At 57.4% G+C, this 22,373-nt stretch overlaps 8 protein-coding genes across 8 annotated transcripts; 4 read left to right on the top strand and 4 right to left on the bottom strand.

Moving 5' to 3' along the window:
• Positions 1-1,231: 1,231 nt before the first annotated feature.
• Positions 1,232-5,230, top strand: B0H64DRAFT_329274 (C-type lectin protein; the record flags this gene model as incomplete). Its single annotated transcript, XM_062800872.1, has 13 exons — positions 1,232-1,486; positions 1,576-1,694; positions 1,775-2,013; positions 2,067-2,181; positions 2,249-2,262; positions 2,322-2,343; positions 2,420-2,706; positions 3,010-3,703; positions 3,761-3,836; positions 3,892-4,310; positions 4,364-4,503; positions 4,637-4,853; positions 5,161-5,230. The coding sequence occupies 13 exons, from the start codon at positions 1,232-1,234 to the stop codon at positions 5,228-5,230; spliced, it is 2,667 nt and encodes an 888-aa protein (XP_062655716.1).
• Positions 5,231-6,155: 925 nt separating this feature from the next.
• B0H64DRAFT_223877 (Mss4-like protein) lies at positions 6,156-7,446 on the top strand. The gene is made up of 5 exons (XM_062799607.1): positions 6,156-6,484; positions 6,539-6,607; positions 6,680-6,726; positions 6,785-6,992; positions 7,053-7,446. Exons 1-5 carry the CDS (start codon positions 6,257-6,259, stop codon positions 7,371-7,373), a joined length of 873 nt encoding a protein of 290 aa, XP_062655715.1. The 5' UTR covers positions 6,156-6,256; the 3' UTR covers positions 7,374-7,446.
• Positions 7,447-7,518: 72 nt separating this feature from the next.
• Positions 7,519-8,848, bottom strand: B0H64DRAFT_328424 (Ribokinase-like protein; the record flags this gene model as incomplete). The annotated part of the gene is made up of 4 exons (XM_062800831.1): positions 7,519-8,371; positions 8,485-8,559; positions 8,629-8,710; positions 8,821-8,848. The coding sequence occupies 4 exons, from the start codon at positions 8,846-8,848 to the stop codon at positions 7,519-7,521; spliced, it is 1,038 nt and encodes a 345-aa protein (XP_062655714.1).
• A 375-nt stretch (positions 8,849-9,223) lies between these two features.
• Positions 9,224-13,115, bottom strand: B0H64DRAFT_405925 (uncharacterized protein). Its single transcript, XM_062804474.1, has 4 exons — positions 12,643-13,115; positions 10,760-12,582; positions 10,444-10,712; positions 9,224-10,392 (listed from the first exon to the last, which is right to left on the bottom strand). Exons 1-4 carry the CDS (start codon positions 12,825-12,827, stop codon positions 9,691-9,693), a joined length of 2,979 nt encoding a protein of 992 aa, XP_062655713.1. The 5' UTR covers positions 12,828-13,115; the 3' UTR covers positions 9,224-9,690.
• Positions 13,116-13,724: 609 nt separating this feature from the next.
• B0H64DRAFT_405920 (eukaryotic translation initiation factor 3 subunit J) lies at positions 13,725-15,717 on the top strand. Its single transcript, XM_062804473.1, has 3 exons — positions 13,725-14,224; positions 14,414-14,508; positions 14,588-15,717. The coding sequence occupies exons 1-3, from the start codon at positions 14,200-14,202 to the stop codon at positions 15,293-15,295; spliced, it is 828 nt and encodes a 275-aa protein (XP_062655712.1). The 5' UTR covers positions 13,725-14,199; the 3' UTR covers positions 15,296-15,717.
• Positions 15,718-16,299: 582 nt separating this feature from the next.
• B0H64DRAFT_329235 (uncharacterized protein) lies at positions 16,300-18,700 on the bottom strand (the record flags this gene model as incomplete). The annotated part of the gene is made up of 2 exons (XM_062800868.1): positions 16,300-17,795; positions 17,851-18,700. The coding sequence occupies 2 exons, from the start codon at positions 18,698-18,700 to the stop codon at positions 16,300-16,302; spliced, it is 2,346 nt and encodes a 781-aa protein (XP_062655711.1).
• A 315-nt stretch (positions 18,701-19,015) lies between these two features.
• Positions 19,016-20,419, top strand: B0H64DRAFT_405916 (uncharacterized protein). The gene is made up of 7 exons (XM_062804472.1): positions 19,016-19,362; positions 19,424-19,502; positions 19,558-19,561; positions 19,618-19,900; positions 20,006-20,030; positions 20,093-20,174; positions 20,229-20,419. The coding sequence occupies exons 1-7, from the start codon at positions 19,153-19,155 to the stop codon at positions 20,314-20,316; spliced, it is 771 nt and encodes a 256-aa protein (XP_062655710.1). The 5' UTR covers positions 19,016-19,152; the 3' UTR covers positions 20,317-20,419.
• Positions 20,420-22,029, bottom strand: B0H64DRAFT_364927 (uncharacterized protein; the record flags this gene model as incomplete). Its single annotated transcript, XM_062801859.1, has 1 exon — positions 20,420-22,029. The coding sequence occupies one exon, from the start codon at positions 22,027-22,029 to the stop codon at positions 20,590-20,592; it is 1,440 nt and encodes a 479-aa protein (XP_062655709.1). The 3' UTR covers positions 20,420-20,589.
• Between the last annotated feature and the right edge of the window lie 344 nt (positions 22,030-22,373).

Here is a 22,373-nt window from a genome sequence, read left to right as displayed (position 1 = left end):
CAAGGGCGCACATGATGAATAGTGGTTCGATGGGAAGATGCCCGGCTGCCCTGACATGAGCAGCCTCTGGTAACCGTTCCCGCCACGCTTCAATGGAAGTCAAGGTTCAGGAACACGGGCATCCGGGGCGGCCGCACAAGCCCACAAACCCACTAAAAGAGGCGCTAGTTAGGCGCCCCACCAAGCAGCTTAAGCCGGACCCGGGGGGGGCGTGGGGCCGCTGGCACTCCCCAACCTCGGATCCTCTTCTGTGATTTGTCCCTTGCATCATCAACTCCCACTCTCCATCAGCACGCCGCGATGCTCGTGGTCATTCCATGACAAAAGGAATTCAGCCGTTCCATGCAGTCGCTCACCGGACGCGCTATGGGGCCTGCATCCGTTTCTGAATGTGTTCTGGAATGGGACCATCGCCAGCAAGGGCCGCTCCCGAACGAACGCGGCTATCCCACTTCTTCCCGTCTCCAGAGACGCTCGATGCGGTTTCCGCGCGGGCGGGTTACTCAACTCGGCCATGGCGACCTGGTAGCTCGATTCAAAGCTTGAGTGCTTACAACTAACATGACCCGGCTCGACTGTTCCTCCCGCCGTCGCACATTGAATTGAATACAGGAGAAGCCTTGTCCTATCCCCTCCATCCTCAATAATTTTGGTCGGCAACCCCTTCGACCATCTCCTTGACAACTTCCCTCAGCAACGTCTTTGATCTCCCATTCCGGAATTAACAGCTTTGCTTTTAGTATCCGAGTCAATTGATTATCAATTGATCTGACGGCGGGTCTGCTATTCAGAACCAGTGGGGTCTAAAAATAACAGGCCCCCCTCTGACGTGAACGGCACTACCTTCCAAGGTCCTCGACCGTGAGCGTGTCCACAATCCCGTCGGTACCTGGATTCCAGCGCCCTAGCATATACATTGCAGGTACATGTACTAGAACATGGGATCTACCACTTCCTTACCTACGAACGCGTTCAGGCGGGTGGGTGGCCATGTACAGATACACAGTACAACCGGAAGGTCCTCCCTCCCGCCGAAGTCACTGCCCTGACGGAGGGAGGTAGGTGGCCCATAGGTAGTCCCGCTACCCCATCTTTGTCTTCCAAGTTGCTATCCGGTACCTTGAGTCCTACATCCAGAACAATTAGCTATATAGCATATAACTTTCGCCATTCCAGTCCGTTCAAGCTCTCATACTCTAGCGTTCACAAACCAGTCCCGCGAGAGACAAACATGCCTGTCGCCCAAGAAGCCACTGTGACACCTCAGGGCGCCATGCCCCGCCTGGGGGCCATCAAGGAGAAGCAGGGGATGTCAGACCTTCACACGGCTGTCCACCCCAAGCTTGACATCATTGACATCCGCCGCGCCGCGGTCGAGATCAACCTCAAGACCGAGGTGCTCTCCTCGTTCCACAAAGAGGATGGCCCCAGGAAGCTACCCACGCTCCTACTTTACGATGAGAGGGGCTTGCAGTTGTTTGAGAAAGTGAGGCGTTCCTCGAGTCCCCCTTGGACCCCTTGGACCTCTTAGGCTCCTTGGTGGCGTCTTCACCCCACGCTAACTCAAGCCCCCAGATCACATACCTGGACGAGTACTACCTGACCAATGACGAGATCGAAGTTCTCAAGTCGGATGCCGCCGACATTGCCAAGCACATCCCGTCAGGGGCCATGATCATTGAGCTCGGAAGCGGGTGAGTGACATGCCCCCCACCGGATGAGCCACCCGCATGGCAGTCGTGAGTATCCGTTACTGACTGACCTCCGTGTTCAGCAACCTCCGCAAGGTGAACCTGCTTCTGCAGGCCCTCGAAGGCGCAGCAAAGAACATCGACTACTACGCATTGGACCTCTCCCAGCAGGAGCTGGAACGCACGCTTGCGCAGCTCCCCCCCTACAAGCACGTCCGCGCCCATGGCCTGCTCGGCACCTACGACGACGGCCAGGTCTGGCTCAAGGACCCAGTCATTGCCTCGCGCCAGAAGTGCATCATGAGCCTCGGCTCGAGCGTTGGTAAGTTGGCCACCCTTTGGCCCTGTCCCGCCGGCCTGACACGGCTTTGGCAGGAAACTTTGACCGAGCCGATGCCGCCGTCTTTCTCAAGGGCTTCTCTGATGTCCTGGGCCCCGGCGACACCATGCTGATCGGCATGGATGCTTGTGATGACCCGGCTAGGGTTTAGTAAGTAGCGCTGATGAACGCCTGGCTGCTCCGCTCCAGAAACGTCGGGACACTAACGGGGAGTTAGCCACGCGTACAATGGTATGTATTCATGGGCTGTGACTTGCGCGTACTGACTCTAACTGTTCAACACATTAAAGACAAGGAGGGCGTCACCCACGAGTATGCCAACCATACCCCCCTCCAGCATTTAACATGCTGATGGACGGGTCCATGTGACCGGCGCTGACGATTCTAGCTTCGTTCTGAATGGTCTCCGTCATGCCAACAGGGTCCTCGGGGAGACCGCCTTCGTCGAGAAAGACTGGCGTGTCATTGGCGAGTATGTGTACGACGCTGATGGCGGTCGGCACCAAGCCTTCTATGCCCCGGTGCGTGACATCACCGTCCTGGGCGAGCGGGTTCAACCCCACGAGCGGATCCAGGTCGAACAGAGCCTCAAGTACTCGGCTGCAGACTCGGAAGAGCTCTGGAAGCTTTCCGGCATGACCGAGATTGCCCAATGGCGGCACCGCAAGGAATACGGTGAGTCCCTTGTTTTCCATTACCCTCTCAAAAAGGGGTTTCACCTGCGGCATCTCCCTTTTGAGGCAGCCACATCACCTTCCCGAGACGCACCCCACGTCTTTTTGGGAACGTGGGGCCGGTCACACGACCCGGCTTATAAGTGAACCCATGGGCGGCGTTGTCGTCACTGGCTTATCGGGTGCTGCCGGGCTGCGGGGTCCGCATCACCGCCTCTGCCCCCCCTGGGAGATCCCTACCTCTCGGGACCCCTTATCTGAACCGCTCAGGAACCCCTTTGACTGACGTGATCGCACCGTGGAGGCCTTCACATGCTGGCCAAACCGAAAATGGCATTCAGTCTGATTCCATCCGTTTACGCCCGCACGGCACTCCCGTCCCTCGAGGACTGGGAAGGCCTGTGGGCCGCCTGGGACGTCGTCACCTGCGATATGCTCCCGCCCGAGGAGTTCCACGGGAAGCCCATCAAGCTCCGCAACGCCTGCGTCTTCTACCTCGGCCACATCCCCACCTTCCTCGACATCCAGCTCACCAAGACCACCGGCACCCCGCCCACCGACCCGGCCCACTACTACGCCATCTTCGAGCGCGGCATCGACCCGGACGTCGACAACCCGGAGCTGTGCCACGCCCATTCGGAGATCCCCGAGGAGTGGCCGCCCGTCGACGAGATCCGCGCCTACCAGGCGCGTGTGCGCGCCCGCCTCCAGCGCCTCTACGCCGACGGCATCGCCGCCATCCCCCGCCATGTGGGACGCGCCATCTGGGTCGGCTTCGAGCATGAGGCCATGCACCTCGAGACGCTCCTGTATATGATGCTCCAGAGCGACAGGACCCGCCCGCCTCCCAGCGTGCCCGTGCCGGACTTTGAGAAGCTCGCTGCTGCGGCTCGCGCCGAGAGGGTCCCCAATGAGTGGTTTGATATCCCGGAGCAGCAGATTGTTGTTGGTTTGGATGACCCCGAGGATGGGACTGATGCTGATGTGACCTATGGCTGGTGAGTTGACTGTTTGTGGTTGGGCCGTCTGGTGGGTGTGTTGCTGATGATGGATAGGGACAATGAGAAGCCTGTGAGACGCGCGAAGGTCAATGCCATCCAGGCGCAGGGCAGACCCATCAGCAACGAAGAGGTAAACGCTCCCAAGACATTTTAGGTCCCCTGGTGTTGGTGGCTGACTTGACCAGTATGCGCAATACATGTATAACTCTCACATTGCCAATGTCCCGGCCTCGTGGGCGCAGGACCCCACCGCGTTGGTGGACGTGGTCGATGGCACTGAGAAAGCAGCAAACGGCACCAAGGCCGCCGAGACTAACGGCCACACCAACGGCGCCACTAACGGCGCAGGTGGTGATGGCGCTGTCCTCCCCGAGTCCTTCCTCAACGGCAAGTCAGTCCGCACGGTGTACGGGCTGGTGCCCCTGAAGCAGGCGCTCGACTGGCCCGTGTTTGCGTCCTACGACGAGCTGGCCGGCTGCGCCGCGTGGATGGGCGGGCGCATCCCCACCTTCGAGGAAGCCCGCAGCGTCTACACCTACGCCGAGGCCCTCCGTAAGAAGCAGGTCGAGAACCAGCTCAGCAAGACCGTCCCGGCTGTGAATGGGTAAGTGATGATCGCTGGTGTCTCGAGAGGAGGTAGTGCTGACGGTGGAAAAGGCATCTCTGCAACAACGGCATCGAGATCTCGCCCCCGGCCACCCCGCCCGGCGTCAGCAGCGCCGCCGAGGCCGAGGCCGCCGTCCAGGAACCGCCCTTTGTCGACTTGGATGGCACCAACATCGGCTTCCGCCACTGGCGTATGTCAAATCCCTTATCCCCTTACCTTGCTTACCTCTAAAACATCCACCTCACCTCCCAAACCACCACTCACCCCTCCCCCGAAACACAATAATAAACAACAGAAGAAAACCAAAAGTCTAACACCAACAGACCCCACCCCCGTCACCTCCCGCGGCAACGAGCTAGCCGGCCAGGCCGGAATGGGCGGCGTGTGGGAGTGGACCAGCAGCGTGCTGCGGCCGTGGGACGGCTTCCAGCCCATGCCGCTGTACCCCGGGTACACGGCCGACTTTTTCGACGAGAAGCACAATGTCGTGCTGGGCGGGTCGTGGGCGACGCACCCGAGGGTGGCGGGAAGAAGGAGTTTGTGAGTTTTTTTTTTCCCTTTTAGTTTTGTTTCGTGATGTTGTTGTATCGGTTTGTTTTGGGTTTTGTTATTTTCCGTTTGTTGGGGGGTGTTTGTCGTGCTATTGGGCTCTTCTTTCATCTCTTGCCTTTGGCTTTCCTACCTTCAGCTTTCTTACCTTCAGCTTTCGCTTTTCGTCCTCTACTATCCCCCTATCTCCTCCTACCTACCATTTATTCCGTCACCGTCTCTGTCTTTCTCTGCTTCCTTCATCTCTTCTGCTCCATCTTCAGCTACTTCTCTTCAATTTACTAACACGGCCCAACAGCGTCAACTGGTACCAGCGCAACTACCCCTACGCTTGGATCGGTGCCAGGCTTGTGCGGGATGTTGAGTGAGTGCCTCGTGTAGGAAAAGTGTGTAGGGGACATTCGTTGCCTGAAGCGCAGTTGAGTACAGCTTGGTTGGTTCTGGAGGGCCAGTTTGGATTTTTGGGGCCCCAGATCGGGACCTTCTTTTGGTTGAGAGACAACTAAATGACAGCGCGTTGGCTTCTCTATTTCGCACTTCTGTTGGGTTGTGGTTGTGTTGGGAGAGCTCACTCATTTCTGGCTCACTTCCCGATTAGTTCTTACCCACCACATTCTTTCAGTATCCAACATAGTAGCGACGAATTGATGATGAACGGAGACCGAGGGGGGAAGATGTTCACTTCGATGGTGTGCTCCATGAAGGAGGGGTGCTACTAACGTGGGCAGTCTCCCTAACGTGATTCCCCGTTCCAAAGTCGACCAGCATCAGGGATGAGATCAGGGGTGGTTATCCAGCGTGCGGGGAGCAGACAGAATGTGAACGGGAGTATTCGTACCTCGGACTTCGTACAGTATGGCATTCGAGATGCCCCCAAAGCGGCATTTGCATTCATCCGAGAGCTTTTTGGCAGTTGGAAGGAAGGCCATCCTTGACTTTCGGAGGTGGTCGGCTCCGCTCGGAGACCGCTACGGAGACTGCTCTGTGTTATCCTCAGGGGTACGAAACAACACCGCGATCCGAGCTGGCCTGGGCCAAGAGGTCCTCAACAAAACCAGCCAACCTCACGTGAGACCGCGAGAGTTTCCCCATGCGGGGTTGGGACCCCAACACGTTTGTTCCCAGCGCGTGATACGGGACGTGTCCTGCGGGGCTGTTGGACGAAAGAGGCTGGCCGAATATGATCCCTGACGTTGGGGTTCCTTCGGGCATGACGAAGTGGCCGCAGAGATATTGGGCATCTCAACTGCACTTTCGAGATACCACCCTTTTCCCCATGTCAGACTTATCAGACTTCTTCTCTATTTAAGTTCCTCACTTCACCCATCATTCCCTCTCCCCTCCCTCTCTCTCACCCCCAACCCTAGCCTGATCAACACCCCTCATCAACTACCATGACCGACGCGGAGCCGCCCATCCAGACCTACCGTGGTAGCTGCCACTGCGGCGCCTTCATCTACGAGGTCGAGGCCCCCGAGATTAAGTCGGCGGGTGACTGCAACTGCAGCATCTGCTACAAGCGCGGCTACCTGTGGCTGGTGCCCAAGAAGCCCCTGACCGTGGTCAAGGATGAGGGCAAGCTCGTCAGCTATTCGTTCGCCTCCAAGATGCTGGACCACCAGGTATGTTACCTACTCAGAGACCTGTGACGATGCCCTGTTTGACATGTTGGTTAGTTCTGTGGTAGCTGTGGGACGACAGTCATGGCTAAGAGTGAAATGTTTCCGGCGGGGGTGGGACTAAACGTGAGTTTGGGGGAGGGGGGGTGGTAGGTGATGTGGTTTTGTGCTGGTACTCAAAAAGCGACGTGGGAATAGGTGCGAACTATTCAAGGCCTCGACTTCTGGAGCCTTGAGGTGAAGACGTAGGTATTCTTCTCCACCCTTTGTTGACTCGTTTCGTTAACACCAGCTGGCTCCCAGGTCAAACGGCAACACATATGGCACCCCGTACGCTGCTCCCCCCTTCTCGGGCGACGAACCCGCCCCCGCGGGCTTCGAGGACGGCAAGACCTACCATGGGAGCTGCCATTGCGGCGCCGTGGCCACGGCCGTCCGGGTCAAGGGCTCGCTGGAAGACGGCACGTACGACGAACGCCTTATGGAGTGCAACTGCAGCTTCTGTCGACAGGTATGATGTGGCCCCCTTTCCCCTATTTCTATGTCATCGACTAACCATCGACCCCAACAGGGCTATGTGTGGATCTACCCATCCTCAAGCCAGCTCGCCATCCAGGGCCGCGACAACTTGTTCTACTACAAATTTGGCAACCACATCTGGCGCAAGTTATTCTGCAAAACATGTGGCGTGCATATTGCGTCGGAGGTTAACCCGGACCAGACCGAGGAGGAAATCGCTGCGCTGCCGGAGATGTACCAGCAATTCCGGGCCACCCATTTCAACACGCAGCCATTGAACCTGCGTGTGGTCAACGGGCTCGACGTGAAATCCCTCAAGGTGATCCGGGGAGACGGATGGTCGAAGCAGATCCCCCAGTATGTGTATCCATAGTGTTGTGGCCCAGATGTAGAGCATAGGGGAGTGAAGTAGCAAAACCAGGTCTAAACGCACCATAAAAATGCCGTGTTTACACACCCCGTGCCTAGCCTTAAAAAGAACCAACATCACAACCCCCCCGCAACCACCCCCCTTTACCTCACTCCAGCTCATCCCTCCACGGAATCGAGTCCTGCGCGCCCGCCCTCTCCACCGTTTTCGCCGCCGCCTTATTCGCCCTCCTCACCGCCGCCTCAATATCAAACCTCCCCCCCTCCCCAGCACCACCACCACCACCACCACCACCCACCACATCCAGCGCATACCTCCCCACAAACGTATCCCCCGCGGCCGTGGTATCCACCACCACCGCCTTCTCAGCCGGCACCAACCCCCTCCTCCTCCCACCATCACCACCATCCCCATCCTTACTCATAAAATACACCCCCCTGCCCCCGAGCGTAATAATCACATTCCTCACCCCGCTCTCCACGAACCCGGCCGCGACCGTCTCCATCCCCCTTTCGTCGTCCAGCACGCGCTCGTCCACGTCGGCCAGGATCGCCGCCTCTGTCTCGTTGACGACCAGGTGCGCCAGCCCGACGTAGGCCTCGGCGGGGAGCGGGCGGGCGGGCGCTGGGTTGAGCAGCACGGGGACGTTCGCGGTGCGGGCGGCGGTTAGGGCGGCGAGGACGGTGGCGAAGGGGATTTCGAGCTGCATGATTAGGAGGTTGGGGAGGTGTTGTTCATCTGAGGAGGTGGGGGGGTTGGGGGTGGGATTGGGCGTGGGGGTGGTGGTGGTGCGGAGCAGGTCGAGGTTGGCCACGTCGGCGGGCTGGAGCGCGTGGTTGGCGCCGGGGGATAGCACGATGCGGTTCTCGCCTGTCGGCTTGTCGACGATGATTAGGGCGACGCCGGTTTTGAGGTCTGTGCGGGCCGAGACGCCGGATACGTCGACGCCGTAGCTCGAGAGGCTGGCTTGGAGCTGGGTGCCGTGGCCGTCGGCGCCGACGCTGTGGTGAGAGGGGTTAGCTGGGTGTGGTTGAGTGTCGGGGGAAATATCCCGAGGTGGTCGTATAGCACACCTCCCCCCTTAAAGGAGAAGGTAAGCAGAACAGCGACTTACCACCCAACCATCGACACTCTCGCTGTCTCCCCACCCTCCACACCCGGCGTCGGTCTCGCCCGGGAGAGCTTCGCACTATCCAGCAAGCAACATCAGCACCTCAGCACCCAAAATCACCGCCACCAAAAAGGAGTCAAAACATACCACGCCACGGCTTGATTCGCCCCCTTACCGCCGGGGGACGTCGCGAACTCATCCGCTGTCAGGGTCTCACCTGGCAGGGGGTCTGTGTATCACATCATATCCCAGTTAGCATATTCGGAAGAACGTAGTGGAATGGGGATAAAAAGTGGTGAGGAAGCGCCTGAAATAGGGAGTATATAAAGCATAACATACGGTGCGGAACGTAGGCGACCAGGTCCATGTTGAGGGACCCGAGCACGGCGATGTGTGGGATCGAGGCCATTTTGGCGGCTGCTGTTTTGGGTTTCTTGGGTTTGTTTTGCTTGTTTTCGATTTTGTTTATTTGGGATTCAGGGGTCGGTGGTTGTGTGATGTGTGTGCTATATGAATTAGTTTCTATGTGTGAGATGAGATGAGATGAGATGGTGGGGTGATCGAGTTGACTTCAACTCGATGTGGCCCGAGGTGAGTGGGGTATTTTATACACAGTACATACATGTATGTACCGTAACTGAGCGATACACTTGCGAATGCGATCTTTCGTGAGGTGGTAGTGGCACGCAGGAGTAAACAATTCCTGAAGGAAAATGGTACGGCTTGATGTCAGAGTGGAATGTTATGACACAAGGTATTTATTTACTTCTGCCAACCAACGACCGGGTGGCAAATGCCAGTACATATCCGTACCGAGAGATACAAGCTCAGCTGACCGGCCGCCGTGAGCCGTACTTGAGATGCCGAGAGTACCCGTCCACAGGAGCTCTCAGGGGTATCATATTAAACCAGCTCCCAAGAACCCTCGGGCTTCATCACTCCTATTTCCCCAGCAAATGTATAGTAAATCAAGTGTTATACTTGACCCAATTGAGTCGCTCTTATTATTCAGGACTCGCCCATCCCGCATCTATCCCATAGCCAAATCCGTTTCCAAGCACGCGACATCCATCGCTATGCAAAGTGGTATCATGAGTTATACAAGCCCAGAAGGGAACACGCTCAAATCAAAGAGAAATCCCACCGTAACCCCCCGCCAACCCTTAAGATTCCCTTACCAATCCCCTTGCTAGCCCCCGAAAATCACACCTAGTCTTCCTCCGCCACCTTCTTCCTCTTGCTGGGCCGCCTCGGCGTGCTCTCATCGCCCTTCACCCAGTGATTCTTCTCGATCTGGTGCTGCCGCAGGTTGTCCGGCCGGTTCTTATACTGGCTCGTGCATCCGGGGAACGGGCACTTGTAGATCTTGGGCGGCGCCGTGCTGTGCTGCAACTTCCTGTGCTTGGCCATGCTGCCCTTGAACCACTGCGGGTCGCCCTTGGGCCGGTACCCACAGATGTCGCAGCACGAATCCGCATTCACTTTCTGTCCTGCCTGTTGCTGCTCCGATGTTTCGGTTGATGCCTGCTGCGTTGGCTCCGCCGCCGGGCTCGCCCCCGAGTTTCTGGCTGGGCTATCGCCAGGGCTCGCCGTCGGTGTGGGGAGCTGGACTGGTTTCGAATCATCAAAGTTTTTGGGCGCCGGGAAAGAAGTCGGTTGTGGGTTCGTGGGTGAGTCGCCTGCCTCGGAGACATCGTTCAAAAACATATCTATGTCGTCGGGCGGCGGTGTCCTGGGCTTGCTGCCTGAGCGGCCGAATTCTGATACAAGACTTTCGATTAAATTGACACCGAACCCGTGGTAGACATCGCGTCGTGAGGGGCCCACGTCATGTTGTTCGTAAATTCGATCGCACAATTCTCTGACGCTCGGAACAAAATCGCCGAAGAATTTCCCGGTCGGTAGGCAACTCTGCATTTCATTGTTAGTTAAGCAACGGAATTGTCGACTCGCATAACTCACCTTGCCGGCGTGAAGAATCTCAATCTCGAAACGCCGGGTGCTGCAGATAGAGAACGTGCAAAGCCTCTGATAGACCTCCACGAGCATACTCTTGAGGCTGGCGTCGTTAAATCGTTGGGAAAGTATCACGAGAACGTCTCGCGCCGCTGAAATCAATTCCCCTCCCATTAACCTGGTTGGGCTTACGTCCTTCAGATGCGCAATATGCAAGTCGGGACCTTGAGGATCAAGTGGCGGAGGGCCGTGATCCAGGAGGCTAATCTCGAGTTCTGTACGCAGTTAGCTATGCTCATTATAAGGATGTCACGGAGCATACCATCAAGGAAATCACGAGCTGTAGCAAGTACAGCGTCGCCTCGCTGCTTAAATGCCCTCGTAGAACCCTCTGGGGACTTCCCCTTGGGGTCAGGGAAAGGCGCGAATGGGTTGCTCGACGTCGCTGAAAAATGTTCGCCCGCCTCGGTCAGGCTAAAGTCTGGCGGTTGCCATATGTTAAGAACCATTTGGTGGTAAAGGTCCCTGTCGTTTGACGGTAACCCGTTGACATAAACTAAAGATTGTAAAAATAGGCTCTTGGCGCTGTCGGCCGCCTCCTGCCCATGGAGCACCAACGAAAAGGCGTAGACGAGGTGGATCAAGCATAGGGCATCGCTGGCCGACGAGGGCTGCTGACCGTCGATGAGGGCATGCAAAGCCCGTAGTCCCGTCGCCGCGACCGTCTCGATCGACATGGAACTGAGTTGGTTGGCAATGTAGTTCCCCCTGTGGCCCTGGAGTTTCACCATGGACGACAGGATGTGCTCTTGCAGAGCGTCCCACGCCGAGCTCACTAGCGACTTTGTCTCGGAGCAGCACGTGTTCGTCTGCTCAACCTCAGGCTCACCAATCTCGACGGGCTGAGCAGTGACATCCACCGGTACCATCCCTGGTGCAGGAGCCAGACCGGAGGGGACCGCGGGTTGAAACCCAAGAATCGGATCCGACGCTATCTCGCATGCGTTATCGAGCATGGGAAGGTCAGCTGGGAGCTCCGAGAAAAAGTCGTGCAAGGAACCGGGGCAGGGGTCGTTGTGGTCGCTGTTCAACACATCCGCAAACAGCTCGTCAGCCACGGTGCCCTCGACCGGGGAAGTCATGCTCGTGTCCAGCCCAGAGGCTATCGACCAGACCCCGCTCCAATCAGAGGTCGAAGAGATCATCGAGCTGCCGTAGCTCACGGCGCTCGCGTTGGTGTCGGTGCTGGCTGTCGACCTGACCGACGAGCTCGGCGATAGGCCCATGCTGCTGCGAGGGACGGTAGGAGCCGCCCTGGGAGCCGGCCGGGGGGCTTGGCGACGGTTGGCATAACCGCCGGTGGTCAATTGCAGCGCAGGCTTAAAGGCTGCGCCCCTGAGGAGGTCGGAATCGTGAGGGGTAGCAAAAAGGTTGGCGTCGAGAACGGACGGGGTGTTGAGTGATACGGGTTGGAAGGGATATGGCGAGATCGGATATGATGATAGCGGAAATCCCGATCCTGGCTGCCATTGAGGGAAGCTCTCGTTGGAGTCGAGCTCGGGGAGGGCTGGAACCGCAGGTGCGGCGGGCATGAGGAGAGCCTGGGGGTCGATGCCATCGCTGGGAGCTGGCGCAGGCGCAGGCGCAGGGGTGGGCTCGAGGAGAGGCACCTCGAAGGAATCGGCTTCGAGAATCTCGGTCGACGGCAATTCGCTCGCGAGGGCGTCGCTGGTGGGGATATCGAGGGAGTCATAGCTCGGTGGTGGCTGTAGCAACACTTCATCGTCGACGAACGCAACACCAGGGCCCTTCTTGCTCTTATGACCAAGCGAGTGGAAGAAGTTCTTGGCCAGCGAGAGCATCTTCCTCCTCTTTGACGGGTGGCCCAGACACCTCTTGCATTTGAGGTCGTCGAAGCGTTCCACCCTCATGTGATCGTAGCACCAATACTCCCCCGAAGCGAGATACCTGCACTTTGCCAGGTGTTTAAGCATCGACTCGTGGTCCGGGAAGCGCTGCGTACATCTCAGCAGCGGGCATTCCAATCGTTCCTCCGACGTCATGCGAGTTGATGAGTTTCGTTTCACGGCGGCCCAGACGATGAACCTGTGACGGGCACAGTCCTCTTGGGATGTTTCTTTGGTTCTGTATACATTGTCAGGCCCAGAATGGCTTCGACTTGAGACAATCAACCTCGATACGTACACGCAAGACAGGGCATCGTGGTCTTGGCTCGAGTCGAGATGGAGTTCCGAGTTGGACGGCGCCGGGCATGGACTTTCTCCATCCCCACTTTGAGATCCCGATCGGCCGCCGTTTCGGACGGCTTCCATGCCGGGCAAGAATGAATGGTCCTCCATGAGGGAGGCGAAACGCTTTTTGTTATCCATCTGATGGTGATGACCTCAGGCCAGCGCAAATCAAATGGACCCCAACTGCAACCAATAGTCAGGCTAAGAAAGAGGGGCAGCTTCTCGAGGGAAAAAAAGGCGAAGAATGGGCAATGTGCACGAATCCAACCGAAAGGGAGCAAACTCATCCGCCACCCATTTTTTCTATATTTCTGTTTGTGTGGATTGCGTGGTGCCAACGAGGCGTGAAGGAGGTTGAAAGATCGTCACCGACGAGGTCCTATGAGTGCTCTTTCTCACCAAATCCCGAATCCCCACGCTGCGGCGCGCGTGCTTAGGACTTGGTAGGACTCGGGTGCGGTTTTGGGGCGGCAGGTGCTGTTGACAACAGCGCTCGGCGATTGGCTGACTCCACTGTCTCCGACTTGCCGTCCACCGCAAAGCTGCAGCAGGCATTCAGGTGCAGGAACCGGAACCGCACCAGGCAGCGAACTGCGCGGGGGCGTGATGGCTGGGCTGTCTGGCAGATGGCAGCCACTGCCACCCCACAGGGCTGCTCACCTCCTTTCCGTTTGCGGCTACCGGAGTCTGCCTTGTCAGCTTGTGTGACCGGCGATACGAATCTCGAGCCAATGAGAATGGCGCATCGGCACGGAGAAGGACCACAAGGCGCATTCCGGCGAGGTCTTGCGATTAGAGACCTTGGCGAGCACTAACAGACGGAAACACCACCGCAGCTAAACTGCGAGGATCGTAGATTGATGCTGTTACTTTGAAGATCGGAGATGTGGCTGACGCAGGATGAGGCACAATTTGCGGCGGTGAAAGGACGAGCCACCAAGCCCAGGACAGGCACGAAGAACTGGAGACTGGACAGGGATAAGAACGCCCGTTGCCCATCGCAGAAATGCGTCGACCAATATCGAAGGTACCTCGGGGGAGGTATGGAGATGGAACCTGAGTTAGAGGTACTCGTATCTGACAGACACGCTGAACGCCCATCAGGAAATTCTAGAGAAAAAATATGAAAAGAAAAAAAGGAGGCCGCAAGAGCGATGTCTTAACTACAGGGTATTCCATTGGCTTGTTTAAACTTCCATGGTACCCAAGTTCTCAGTTGATAACCTTCCCTAGTGTAGGTCGTCTTCGCAAAACTGCATTCAACATACATTTGATAAATCGTTTCGGGTGTGGACCCCGCCGTCACAAGCACAGACGGAGGAGGGGCAAGCCGGCCGGAGGGTGGCACACCCAGAATAACTTTTCGTCGGCTGCCCAACCTTGAACCCAATCAACAAACTTTCCACCGCATTCTCTACCTAACCACCGGCGCATTTCTCACACCGAAGCCCTCGCGCTACGACGCCAAATCACAAATACCGACATCGACCTCCGATAGATACCTGCAGTCATGCCCGGTCCACGCAAACAGTGGGGTAAGTCGCGATTTGTTCCTCCCGTCTACCCCGCGATTTTTCGCAAGGCCACAATTTTGTCGCGGGGGGGCATGCATCGCTTATGGCGGGATAGCCTCACGAGTGCCCGCCCACTAAGCCCGAATCCAATACGGCGAGCCTAAACACCGAATTTTAGAAATAAATCAGACTAACGCGTGCTTCTTGTAGAGGAGGAGGAAGAGGAGTCCAGCTCCGCCCCGAACTCCCCGGTTGTCGGAGCGGCACGCCGCAAGTTTGACGATGAGGAGGCTGAGGATAGCGATGTACGTCTTGCGCCTCTTGGCCACCCGATAACAGCACAAATATATTATGTATCCCTGAGCTAACCCGCCACGGTTGCAGGTTCTAGAATCCTGGGACGCTGCCGAAGACTCCGAGGTCGAGCGCGAAAAGGCAAAGAAGGCCGCCGAAGCCAAGGCAAAGGCAGAAGCAGAAGCTGCCGCCAATAAGAAAAGCAAGACCCAGCGGATAGCGGAGCGCCAGGCCGAGCGTGCTCTGGCCAAGGCTGATGCCGATGACGAGGATAGTGAGGAGGAAACCGAGGCACAGGCGCGCGAGCGCCTCCGCCGCACCGAGAAGGAATCTGATCTGCGCCACGCTGAAGATCTCTTTGGTGGCATCGGCATCAGCAGCAGCCGCAAGGCAACGACTGCCGGAAGCGCTGTCCCGATCGATGCGAGCGACCCCACCAAGACGGTCGACCTATCGGCGCTACCGCTGTTCAAGCCCGCGACAAAGTCACAGTTCGAGCAGCTGCGCAACGTCCTCGGTCCTATCCTGGCGAATAGTTCCAAGAAGGCACACTACACCCTCTTCCTGCAGGAGTTCACCAAGCAACTCGCCAAGGACCTACCGAGCGACCAGATTAAGAAGATCGCCAGTTCCCTGACTGCTCTCAGTAACGAGAAGATGAAGGAAGAGAAGGCGGCTGATAAGGGCGGCAAGAAATCCAAGGCCGCCAAGACAAAGACTACTCTTGCTGGTGTCAGCCGCGGTGGCGGAGTGGCGGACACCAACACGTACGACGATGATGGTGCTTTTGGCGAGTAAGTGGTCTCGTCGCTTTTATCCTCAACCCCGGGGTCTAACATTCGTTCTTAGCGATGATTTTATGTGAACGCCTAGCGCCATGTCCCGTTAATTCGCCGGACGGCCCCCATGTGCTTCTCTTCCTATCGGAAGGAGAGTAGGGGATGATGGCCTCGCCGGCAGGATCACGATCAGCGATAACAACAAGACATACGGGCAAGCCCTCCGCGGCCGCCTCGGAGCCTCACTTGGGGCTTGTCGAGCCACGACTGAGGCACAGTATCGCCCCCGTTGGGGTGGTTGTGGCGGGGAGGAGGGGACTGCTTGGAAATAGACCGTGGGTCCGCTGAGACAGCGTTGGTTCTGGAGTGGTAGCCGTGGCTAGGTATATTGAAGACAGTGTTTAGAGTATTGCTCCAGTAGCAGAACCGCATTTTTGATTGCTTCTGTCCGAATAACGGCGAGTGTGACACGTTTGTTCATCTGGCTCCTCCATTTATCTGGCTATCTCCAAGTTTTCCCAACCATGACTGGATCCACGGGCCAGGTGAAGGACGTTCCAATGTGATCCTTTATAGCTGACTGGGCTTTAGCTCATGGCTAGTGCCACGGTTACATAAATAAGGTCGGGAGTGGACGATCCTAAGTCGGCCGGGCATAAATACCCCCTAAAGGTGACTATTGATCACGTATATTGATACAACAATAACCCAGGGTATCGGAACCGCCGCCCACGCTGCGTTGCCATCCAGTAGCGACACGTCCTGGTAAGGAGAGACGTCACTTCGCCCTAGAAACCTTCATGTATCATCACGCCGACCTAGCCACAACTCCATTTTGCGCCTCCCATGCAACCAAATAAAACACCAACATGACCCACCAATCCCCTTGTTTTGTTTATGATACCATCCCCCTTTTTGTACACATCAATGTCGTAAAGAGTCGAGAAATAGCCAAACACCCACCCGCTTTAACCCCCAACCAGAAAGGGGACCCCCCTAAAAACAACCCCCACAAATACCAACCTACATCAAATCCCCCGCCACGCCCGCCAACAGCGCATGCACCACCAAGCTCACAGTCCACAGACCGACCCTCTTGAAGCGGCGGACGCGGCTCTGCTGGTCGACGACGTCGCGGGCGAAGGCCGAATAGACCTCGGCGGAGGTGTCGTCCATGAGGCCGCAGTCCCAGACGGTCCAGGCGCCGTCGAAGTCGGGCAGGCGCTTGACGATGCGGCAGGTGATGGGGATGTAGGTGCGCTTGGCGTTGATGTAGGCCACGATGGGCCGCACCAGCGCCTGGTTGACGTAGCTGATGTGCGGGTTGTTGAAGAGCGGCACCGCCGCCCGCACGTCGTTGAGGTGGATCCGCATGTCCATGACCAGGTAGGACGAGGGCGCGTCGTCGTCTTCTTCTTCCGCTTCGGTGGGCGGTGAGGACGGGGTGGGGGTCGTGTCGGCGAGGCTGGTCGGGGTGGAGATGGCCTCTTCGAGAGGGGAGGAGTAATTTGTGGCGTTGATGTCGTTGTGGTTGTTGAAAACGCCTGATGTGGAGTTGTCAATAGTGTCAGATTCGGGTTTGGGGTTGCGGTCGTAGCTGTTGTCGAGGATGTTGATGTAGCGGTTGCTTGTCACAGCTTCTTCCATCTTGTCATAGAAGTCAGCTACGACTTTGCCGATGCCCTCTGCGGGGTCGGTTGGGAACATGACGTCGGCCACGATGTCGACGTTGCCTTCGTAGATCCAGCCGAACGGCCCCTCGACGCCACGGTTCAGGTGGTCGATCTTGAGCCCATCTATGCGTAGCCGAGAGAATTTCTTCCAAACGGATGAGTCGCCGAACTCGTCCTGCCGTCGTTCACTAGCAGAGGATATGCCGTGTATTTGACGGGGGTGAATAGTAAATAATGACCCGTCGTACGAACCCGACATGTGTGACGCGGAGAGGAAGTCGTAGAAGAGCCACTGCTTCCTCAGTTGAGGGAGCTCGCAGGAGAAGATGGAGACGGAAAACGGACGGAAACCGCTTGGTTGGTGGATTGTGACCAACAAATCTTCCATCCTAAAATGATCCAACTCGAAATCCCCTGGGTTGTGCTCGTGTCGGTACGAGAGCGGGTCCACGGCCTCACCACTCCACTGAACCGATGTCCTGTCCACCACGCCTCGAACGCCCTTGACCTCGACGTCTTTCAGGAGGCCCTTGCCGTTCCACCACTTGATGAATGATAAAGTGACGTTGACCGTGTCGATTGTCACGTCGAACTGCGTGTAATTGCCGTCGTCTTCTTCCTCGACAGCTGTGTCCAAACCCGCCTTCCTTGCGGCAGCCGCTTCCGCGGCAGCGTTGGAAGATCCCTTTTTCACAGTTGACTTCCCTTGGCCCGGTCGTCGAGAGACGAAGACATTACGGAAAGTGATGACGTTGTCTTTCCATTTCGGCACGATGGCCGATTCGAACACGACGGTGAGCCCGGCCGACTGGGTGAGGTAGTCACCGATCCACTTGGCAAGGGTTTCTATAATATCTCGTCAGCCTTGTCCTTTGGAGTTAGTGGAACATGGAACACTCACCTTGCGCAAACACGGTGTTGATAGTGAGAATGATGAGTGAGAAAAAGGTTGTGGTTCCGACCAAGATCCACACAAGGTGCCCAAACAAGAACCAGGAGACAAACGCCCCCCATTCGTCTGCATTCCAAGGCCTCATGCTCCTGATGGAGAACCATTTGAACCGCACCCTCAAGCGTTGTCGAAACCCGCTGGCCGCGGCAAGCAGCTCCTCCTTTGTCGGCCGATGCGGCATCTTCGGGAGATGCAGATATTTGGACATCGAGTCCGCCAGGGATTCGTGCTCGGGGGACCCGGGTGGTGGTGGTGGTGGCCTAGCGGGGGTTTGTTGAGGTGTCTCGGGCTCCCGTTTTGGCGGAACCACCTTGCTCTTGTCCCCACCCCCCTTTGACCTCGAGCTGCTCGCCCTCGTTCCCGACCCTACCTGGCGCCCCGGCCCACTCCTAGCTTGCCGGCTCCGAGTCCATGCTCGCTTGGCCAGATAGCTCAGATTCGCCCTCTGTCCAGAGCTACCAGCGAGCGCCGAGTCTGCCGCTGCGGTGCAAGTCGTCACAACCGTACTCGTAGAGGACGGGCTGGAGCCCAAGCCGAGCAGCAGAAGGCCGCCGGAGGTACAGCTCTTTCGGACATTCTTGGGCGAGATCCGCGAGGGGTGGGGTTGGAAGAATCGGCGGGCTGTGTGGAAGAAGTGGGTGTTATGGCCGTGTGATGTGTTGAATAAGGACTGCACTGACGGTGGCTGAGCTGGGAGGGGTCGGCGTGTCGGGAGTCTTGCGGCGAGGATTGTGACGGAACTGCGGATGGAACCCCAAAACTGGCGGCCCAGTTGGGTCGTCGTTGGCCCAGAGGTCATTGTTGAAAGACGTGCCGCCGCACATAGACCTCGAAGGGTAAGCTTTCAGGCCATTGCTGAGGGTAATTGTTGTACGTCTCGAGAGCGGTGTTGTTGGTGTAGTGGCCCAAGGCCTGGACTGGTCGAGTCGAGGGGTAGCTGAACAAGCAGCGAAACCTTGGAATGCGCCGTGCATGGATGAAAGGCTTGTCGCCCATGACGCTCGAACCGGTCTGCAGGGGGGGTACACTGGAAAGACAGGGCATTCAGCCAATGGATAAGACTGGATTTTGCCGGTGGGTCCACGACTTTTTGAACGAATTTCGACCCCACCACCAAAATCGCAGCAGCAAACTGAAGACGGTGAACACACCGACCGACGATAACCTCGACAACCCCTCTTTCCGAACGAACCGCTTTTTGCCCCATCTCTAGACGACGTCGAGGAGTTCCATAATCGACAACCCGTTACGATGCCCGCCCCAACAGCACTCGTCCAGCCAGCGGCTGTCCCCGAAGCCGTCCCCGTCCCCGCGCCCGAGCAGGACGATGAGCTCCTCGTCGACATGCAGGATGCCAACACAGTCGAACCAAACGCTATTGAACCCCCGACGACCTCCGAAGAGGCTGATATGGCCATCGACGAAGAGGGACGGCCGAGGTTTGCGCCAGGGAAGGATGTGGTACGTCTAGATCGACAATTCACAAAGGAGGACTTCCGCTGACGCCCTGCTCGCCCCTCAGGACCCTATCCGCCGTGCCGAGACAAGAAAGGTTCCCATCCCGCCAAACCGCATGTCTGCGTTGAAAAACAACTGGTCCAAGGCACGTTCCCTTCCCCTACCCCCCTTTCCGGCCTTAGTCCACTAACACCTCCCAGATGTACGCCCCCTCTCCGATACCCACCCCCACCAACACCCCCCTAATCCGCACACTAGCTACCCCCCGCTCGTCGACCACTGCAAGCTCCAAGTGCGCATGAACATCAAGGAGAAGCGCGTGGAGCTGCGGTCGTCCAAGTTCACCACGTCCAACGACTCGCTGCAGATGGGGGCCGACTTTGTGTCGGCCTTCGCGATGGGCTTCGACATTGACGACGCGATCGCGCTGCTGCGCCTCGACTCGCTCTACATCCAGTCGTTCGACATCAAGGACGTGCGCCAGACGCTTGGGCAGGACGCCCTGGGCCGTGCCATTGGGCGGATTGCGGGCAAGGACGGGGTACGGCTCATTTTTTCCTTTTCTCTCTCCCTGTCACTTTCACACTCTTGCGGAGGCGATGGGATATGCTGGTGTGTATGAGAGGTGTGCTGACGGCTTTTACAGAAAACCAAGTTTGCAATTGAAAATGGTGAGTTATTGCTGTGCATCGTAGGCGGGAGGAAGAATAATAAGGCTAACGGTGGATCGCAGCGACGAAAACACGCATTGTGCTCGCCGGGTCGAGGGTGCATATCCTCGGTGCCTTCGAGAATATCGGGATGGCGCGTGAAAGGTGCGTTTCCTCTTCACAATTTGAGACTTGAAAAGCTTGACTGACTCTGCCTAGCATCGTCTCGTTGGTACTTGGTGCCCAGCCGGGCAAGGTCTACAACGGCCTAAGGATAATTGCCTCGCGGATGAAGGAGAGGTTTTAGTCAGGTCAGGATGTGGGAAAAAGGCATTAAGGGCATGGCTGGTCGGCGTTCGGGAGTATCTTGTGGCTTATGTGTCATGCATGAATGAGAATAGATCTTCATACCCTAGTACCGAGGCTTGCGGGAACGCCCACCGTACACTATTGGTGAAAGCTCTGGCGTGCTTCCTTCCTATATCCTTCAAACTCCGCTGGGTATCATAGTCTCAACCGTCATCCGTTCGTGAAATCATCGCCCCCCCCGGGTCCCCAAAGGGGCCTCCATACCAATTCCTCACCCACTGGCCTCTTTCATGAGCACCTCCAGCTGGTTCACCTCGTCCGGATCGACATCAAGATCCGAAATCAGCACGTCATCATCCAGCCGTTCCCCATCAAACGAAATGGCAAGCTCCCACTCCGGCCCAATACCCCGTTGCGTCCGGAACGCCTCGACAAGCATCTCGGCATCCGTCTCCTCCCTCGCCGTGAGCTTAAGCGGCTCGTGCTCCTTGGCCTTGAGCACGATGCGGATCCCCTTCTTCCTAGCCGGCGGTACCTCCTCACCCGCCCCACCAAAACCAGTCCCCGCCTCTACCACATCCCCCTCCTCTTCCCCCTCCTCCTCCACCCCCAACTTCAGCGCCCACTCCTTACCCCGATTCTCCAGATACTCGGCATAGACCTCCTCAGTCCACACCTCCAGATGCAACCCACCACCACGCACGTAGCCCTCGCCGACGTTGTCGCGCAGGGCGCCGCGGGCGTCGACCTGCACGCCCAGGGACGCGAGCGTGCTGTGGCCGTAGATCTTGTTGCCCTTCCAGGTGAGGAAGAGACGGCCCGGCTCGGCGGCGGCGGCGGTGGGGCCGAGCGCTGCCTCGTTCCTGCTCACCCATACGTCTAGGAGCAGCTGGACGCCCTGGTTGAGGCGCCGCGTCACGAGCATGGGCTCCTCGCACCCGGGTAGTCGTGAGGTGATGAAGATGGTGGCGACGGTGTTTTGGCTTTCGGCGGCTTGCAGGGCGCGCGCTTTGTTGACCCATTCGGAGAAGTCTTCGTTGGGGGGTTCGGGGTCGGAGAGCGGGTTGGTGAGGATTTCGATGGGGGAGGAGGAGTCGGCTGGCGGCGCGGAACGGAGGGGGGTTGCGGTGTCGGTTGTTGAGTCCCTTGGTTGGGAGCGGGATGTGGTGGGTTTGATGTCCTCCTCGTCGGAGTCATCGAGGATGGTGACTGGGAGTGCTGGCGAGCCGGTCCGGTTTCTCGACCGGCTTCTCCTTGATGCGCGTGTCTTTGTCTTTGGGGTTGTTCGGTTCGAGCCTGGTGTTCGTGAGAGCGTCTGTGCTGAGGAAGGCCCGGGAGGCGTCGACAACCTCCTGGGTCGAATTATCTCTTTCCCCTTCCCTTTGACATCCATGATTAAATCGTCGTCGGATTCGTCGGCAACCGTTGATCGCTTGCGCGAGTGTATCGGATCGCTCGAAGAGCTTGACGAAAGCTTCCTGCGCTTGTGGTCATTTTGGCTTTGATCCTTTTCTTCCCCCGCTTCTTTGGCTTCGCGGAGGACTTCGGGAAACACTTCTTTCGAGTGCCGGAAGAGATCCAGATCGTTGTCCTCCTCGGGTTTCTTTGGTTCTTCACTGGATTGTTGCTTCCGCGCGACGGTGCGCTTGAATGGTAGAGCCCTTTTCTTGGGCGGGGATAGGATATCGTGTTCTGGCATCATAGTCGCCATCTTGTCAATTGTCAATTTGAGTACAGCCGGTCGAGAGCGGATGTTATGGGTGTTTTGTTGTTGTATTGCGTTGTGATTATGAGTATCCTCTCTTCTCACAAGGCTGAGCGTTAAAAGCGAACAGGAGATGCGAAAACGTGCAAGTCGTGTCGCGTCGAAGCCGCGTGAATTGATTCGTGAATTGATTCGTGAACTCGTTCCTGAGCTAAAAGTGATGACGGGGCAAAAAATGCACGACAGGTTCCAGGCCCAGTGCGCTGGAATTAATAGGGCTCCCGCTCGCACCTCCCGCTCACACCCCTTGCTCGCCACTCTTCTTCTTTCTGTGGCTCGTAGTTCCCACC

The sequence above is a fragment of the Chaetomium fimeti genome (genome assembly GCF_033439085.1).
Source record: "Chaetomium fimeti strain CBS 168.71 chromosome Unknown B0H64scaffold_7, whole genome shotgun sequence".
Classification (NCBI taxonomy): domain Eukaryota; kingdom Fungi; phylum Ascomycota; class Sordariomycetes; order Sordariales; family Chaetomiaceae; genus Chaetomium; species Chaetomium fimeti.
Note: the sequence above shows the minus strand (reverse complement) of the source record. Positions and strands in the feature narration are given on the sequence as shown.

What these genes read in the sequence shown, in the direction of transcription:
- B0H64DRAFT_223877 (XM_062799607.1), top strand. Translation starts at nt 6,257, where the DNA reads ATGACCGACGCGGAGCCGCCCATCCAGACCTACCGTGGTAGCTGCCAC. An exon ending in CCAAGATGCTGGACCACCAG is followed by an intron (nt 6,485 to 6,538) that starts GTATGTTACCTA and finishes CATGTTGGTTAG; the next exon opens with TTCTGTGGTAGCTGTGGGAC. An exon ending in TGGAGCCTTGAGGTGAAGAC is followed by an intron (nt 6,727 to 6,784) that starts GTAGGTATTCTT and finishes GCTGGCTCCCAG; the next exon opens with GTCAAACGGCAACACATATG.
- B0H64DRAFT_405925 (XM_062804474.1), bottom strand. Translation starts at nt 12,827, where the DNA reads ATGGATAACAAAAAGCGTTTCGCCTCCCTCATGGAGGACCATTCATTC. An exon ending in CACGATGCCCTGTCTTGCGT is followed by an intron (nt 12,583 to 12,642) that starts GTACGTATCGAG and finishes CAATGTATACAG; the next exon opens with AACCAAAGAAACATCCCAAG. An exon ending in AGATTCTTCACGCCGGCAAG is followed by an intron (nt 10,393 to 10,443) that starts GTGAGTTATGCG and finishes AATGAAATGCAG; the next exon opens with AGTTGCCTACCGACCGGGAA.
- B0H64DRAFT_405920 (XM_062804473.1), top strand. Translation starts at nt 14,200, where the DNA reads ATGCCCGGTCCACGCAAACAGTGGG. An exon ending in CGGTCCACGCAAACAGTGGG is followed by an intron (nt 14,225 to 14,413) that starts GTAAGTCGCGAT and finishes TGCTTCTTGTAG; the next exon opens with AGGAGGAGGAAGAGGAGTCC. An exon ending in AGGAGGCTGAGGATAGCGAT is followed by an intron (nt 14,509 to 14,587) that starts GTACGTCTTGCG and finishes CCACGGTTGCAG; the next exon opens with GTTCTAGAATCCTGGGACGC.
- B0H64DRAFT_405916 (XM_062804472.1), top strand. Translation starts at nt 19,153, where the DNA reads ATGCCCGCCCCAACAGCACTCGTCCAGCCAGCGGCTGTCCCCGAAGCC. An exon ending in TTGCGCCAGGGAAGGATGTG is followed by an intron (nt 19,363 to 19,423) that starts GTACGTCTAGAT and finishes CTCGCCCCTCAG; the next exon opens with GACCCTATCCGCCGTGCCGA. An exon ending in CAAGTTTGCAATTGAAAATG is followed by an intron (nt 20,031 to 20,092) that starts GTGAGTTATTGC and finishes GGTGGATCGCAG; the next exon opens with CGACGAAAACACGCATTGTG.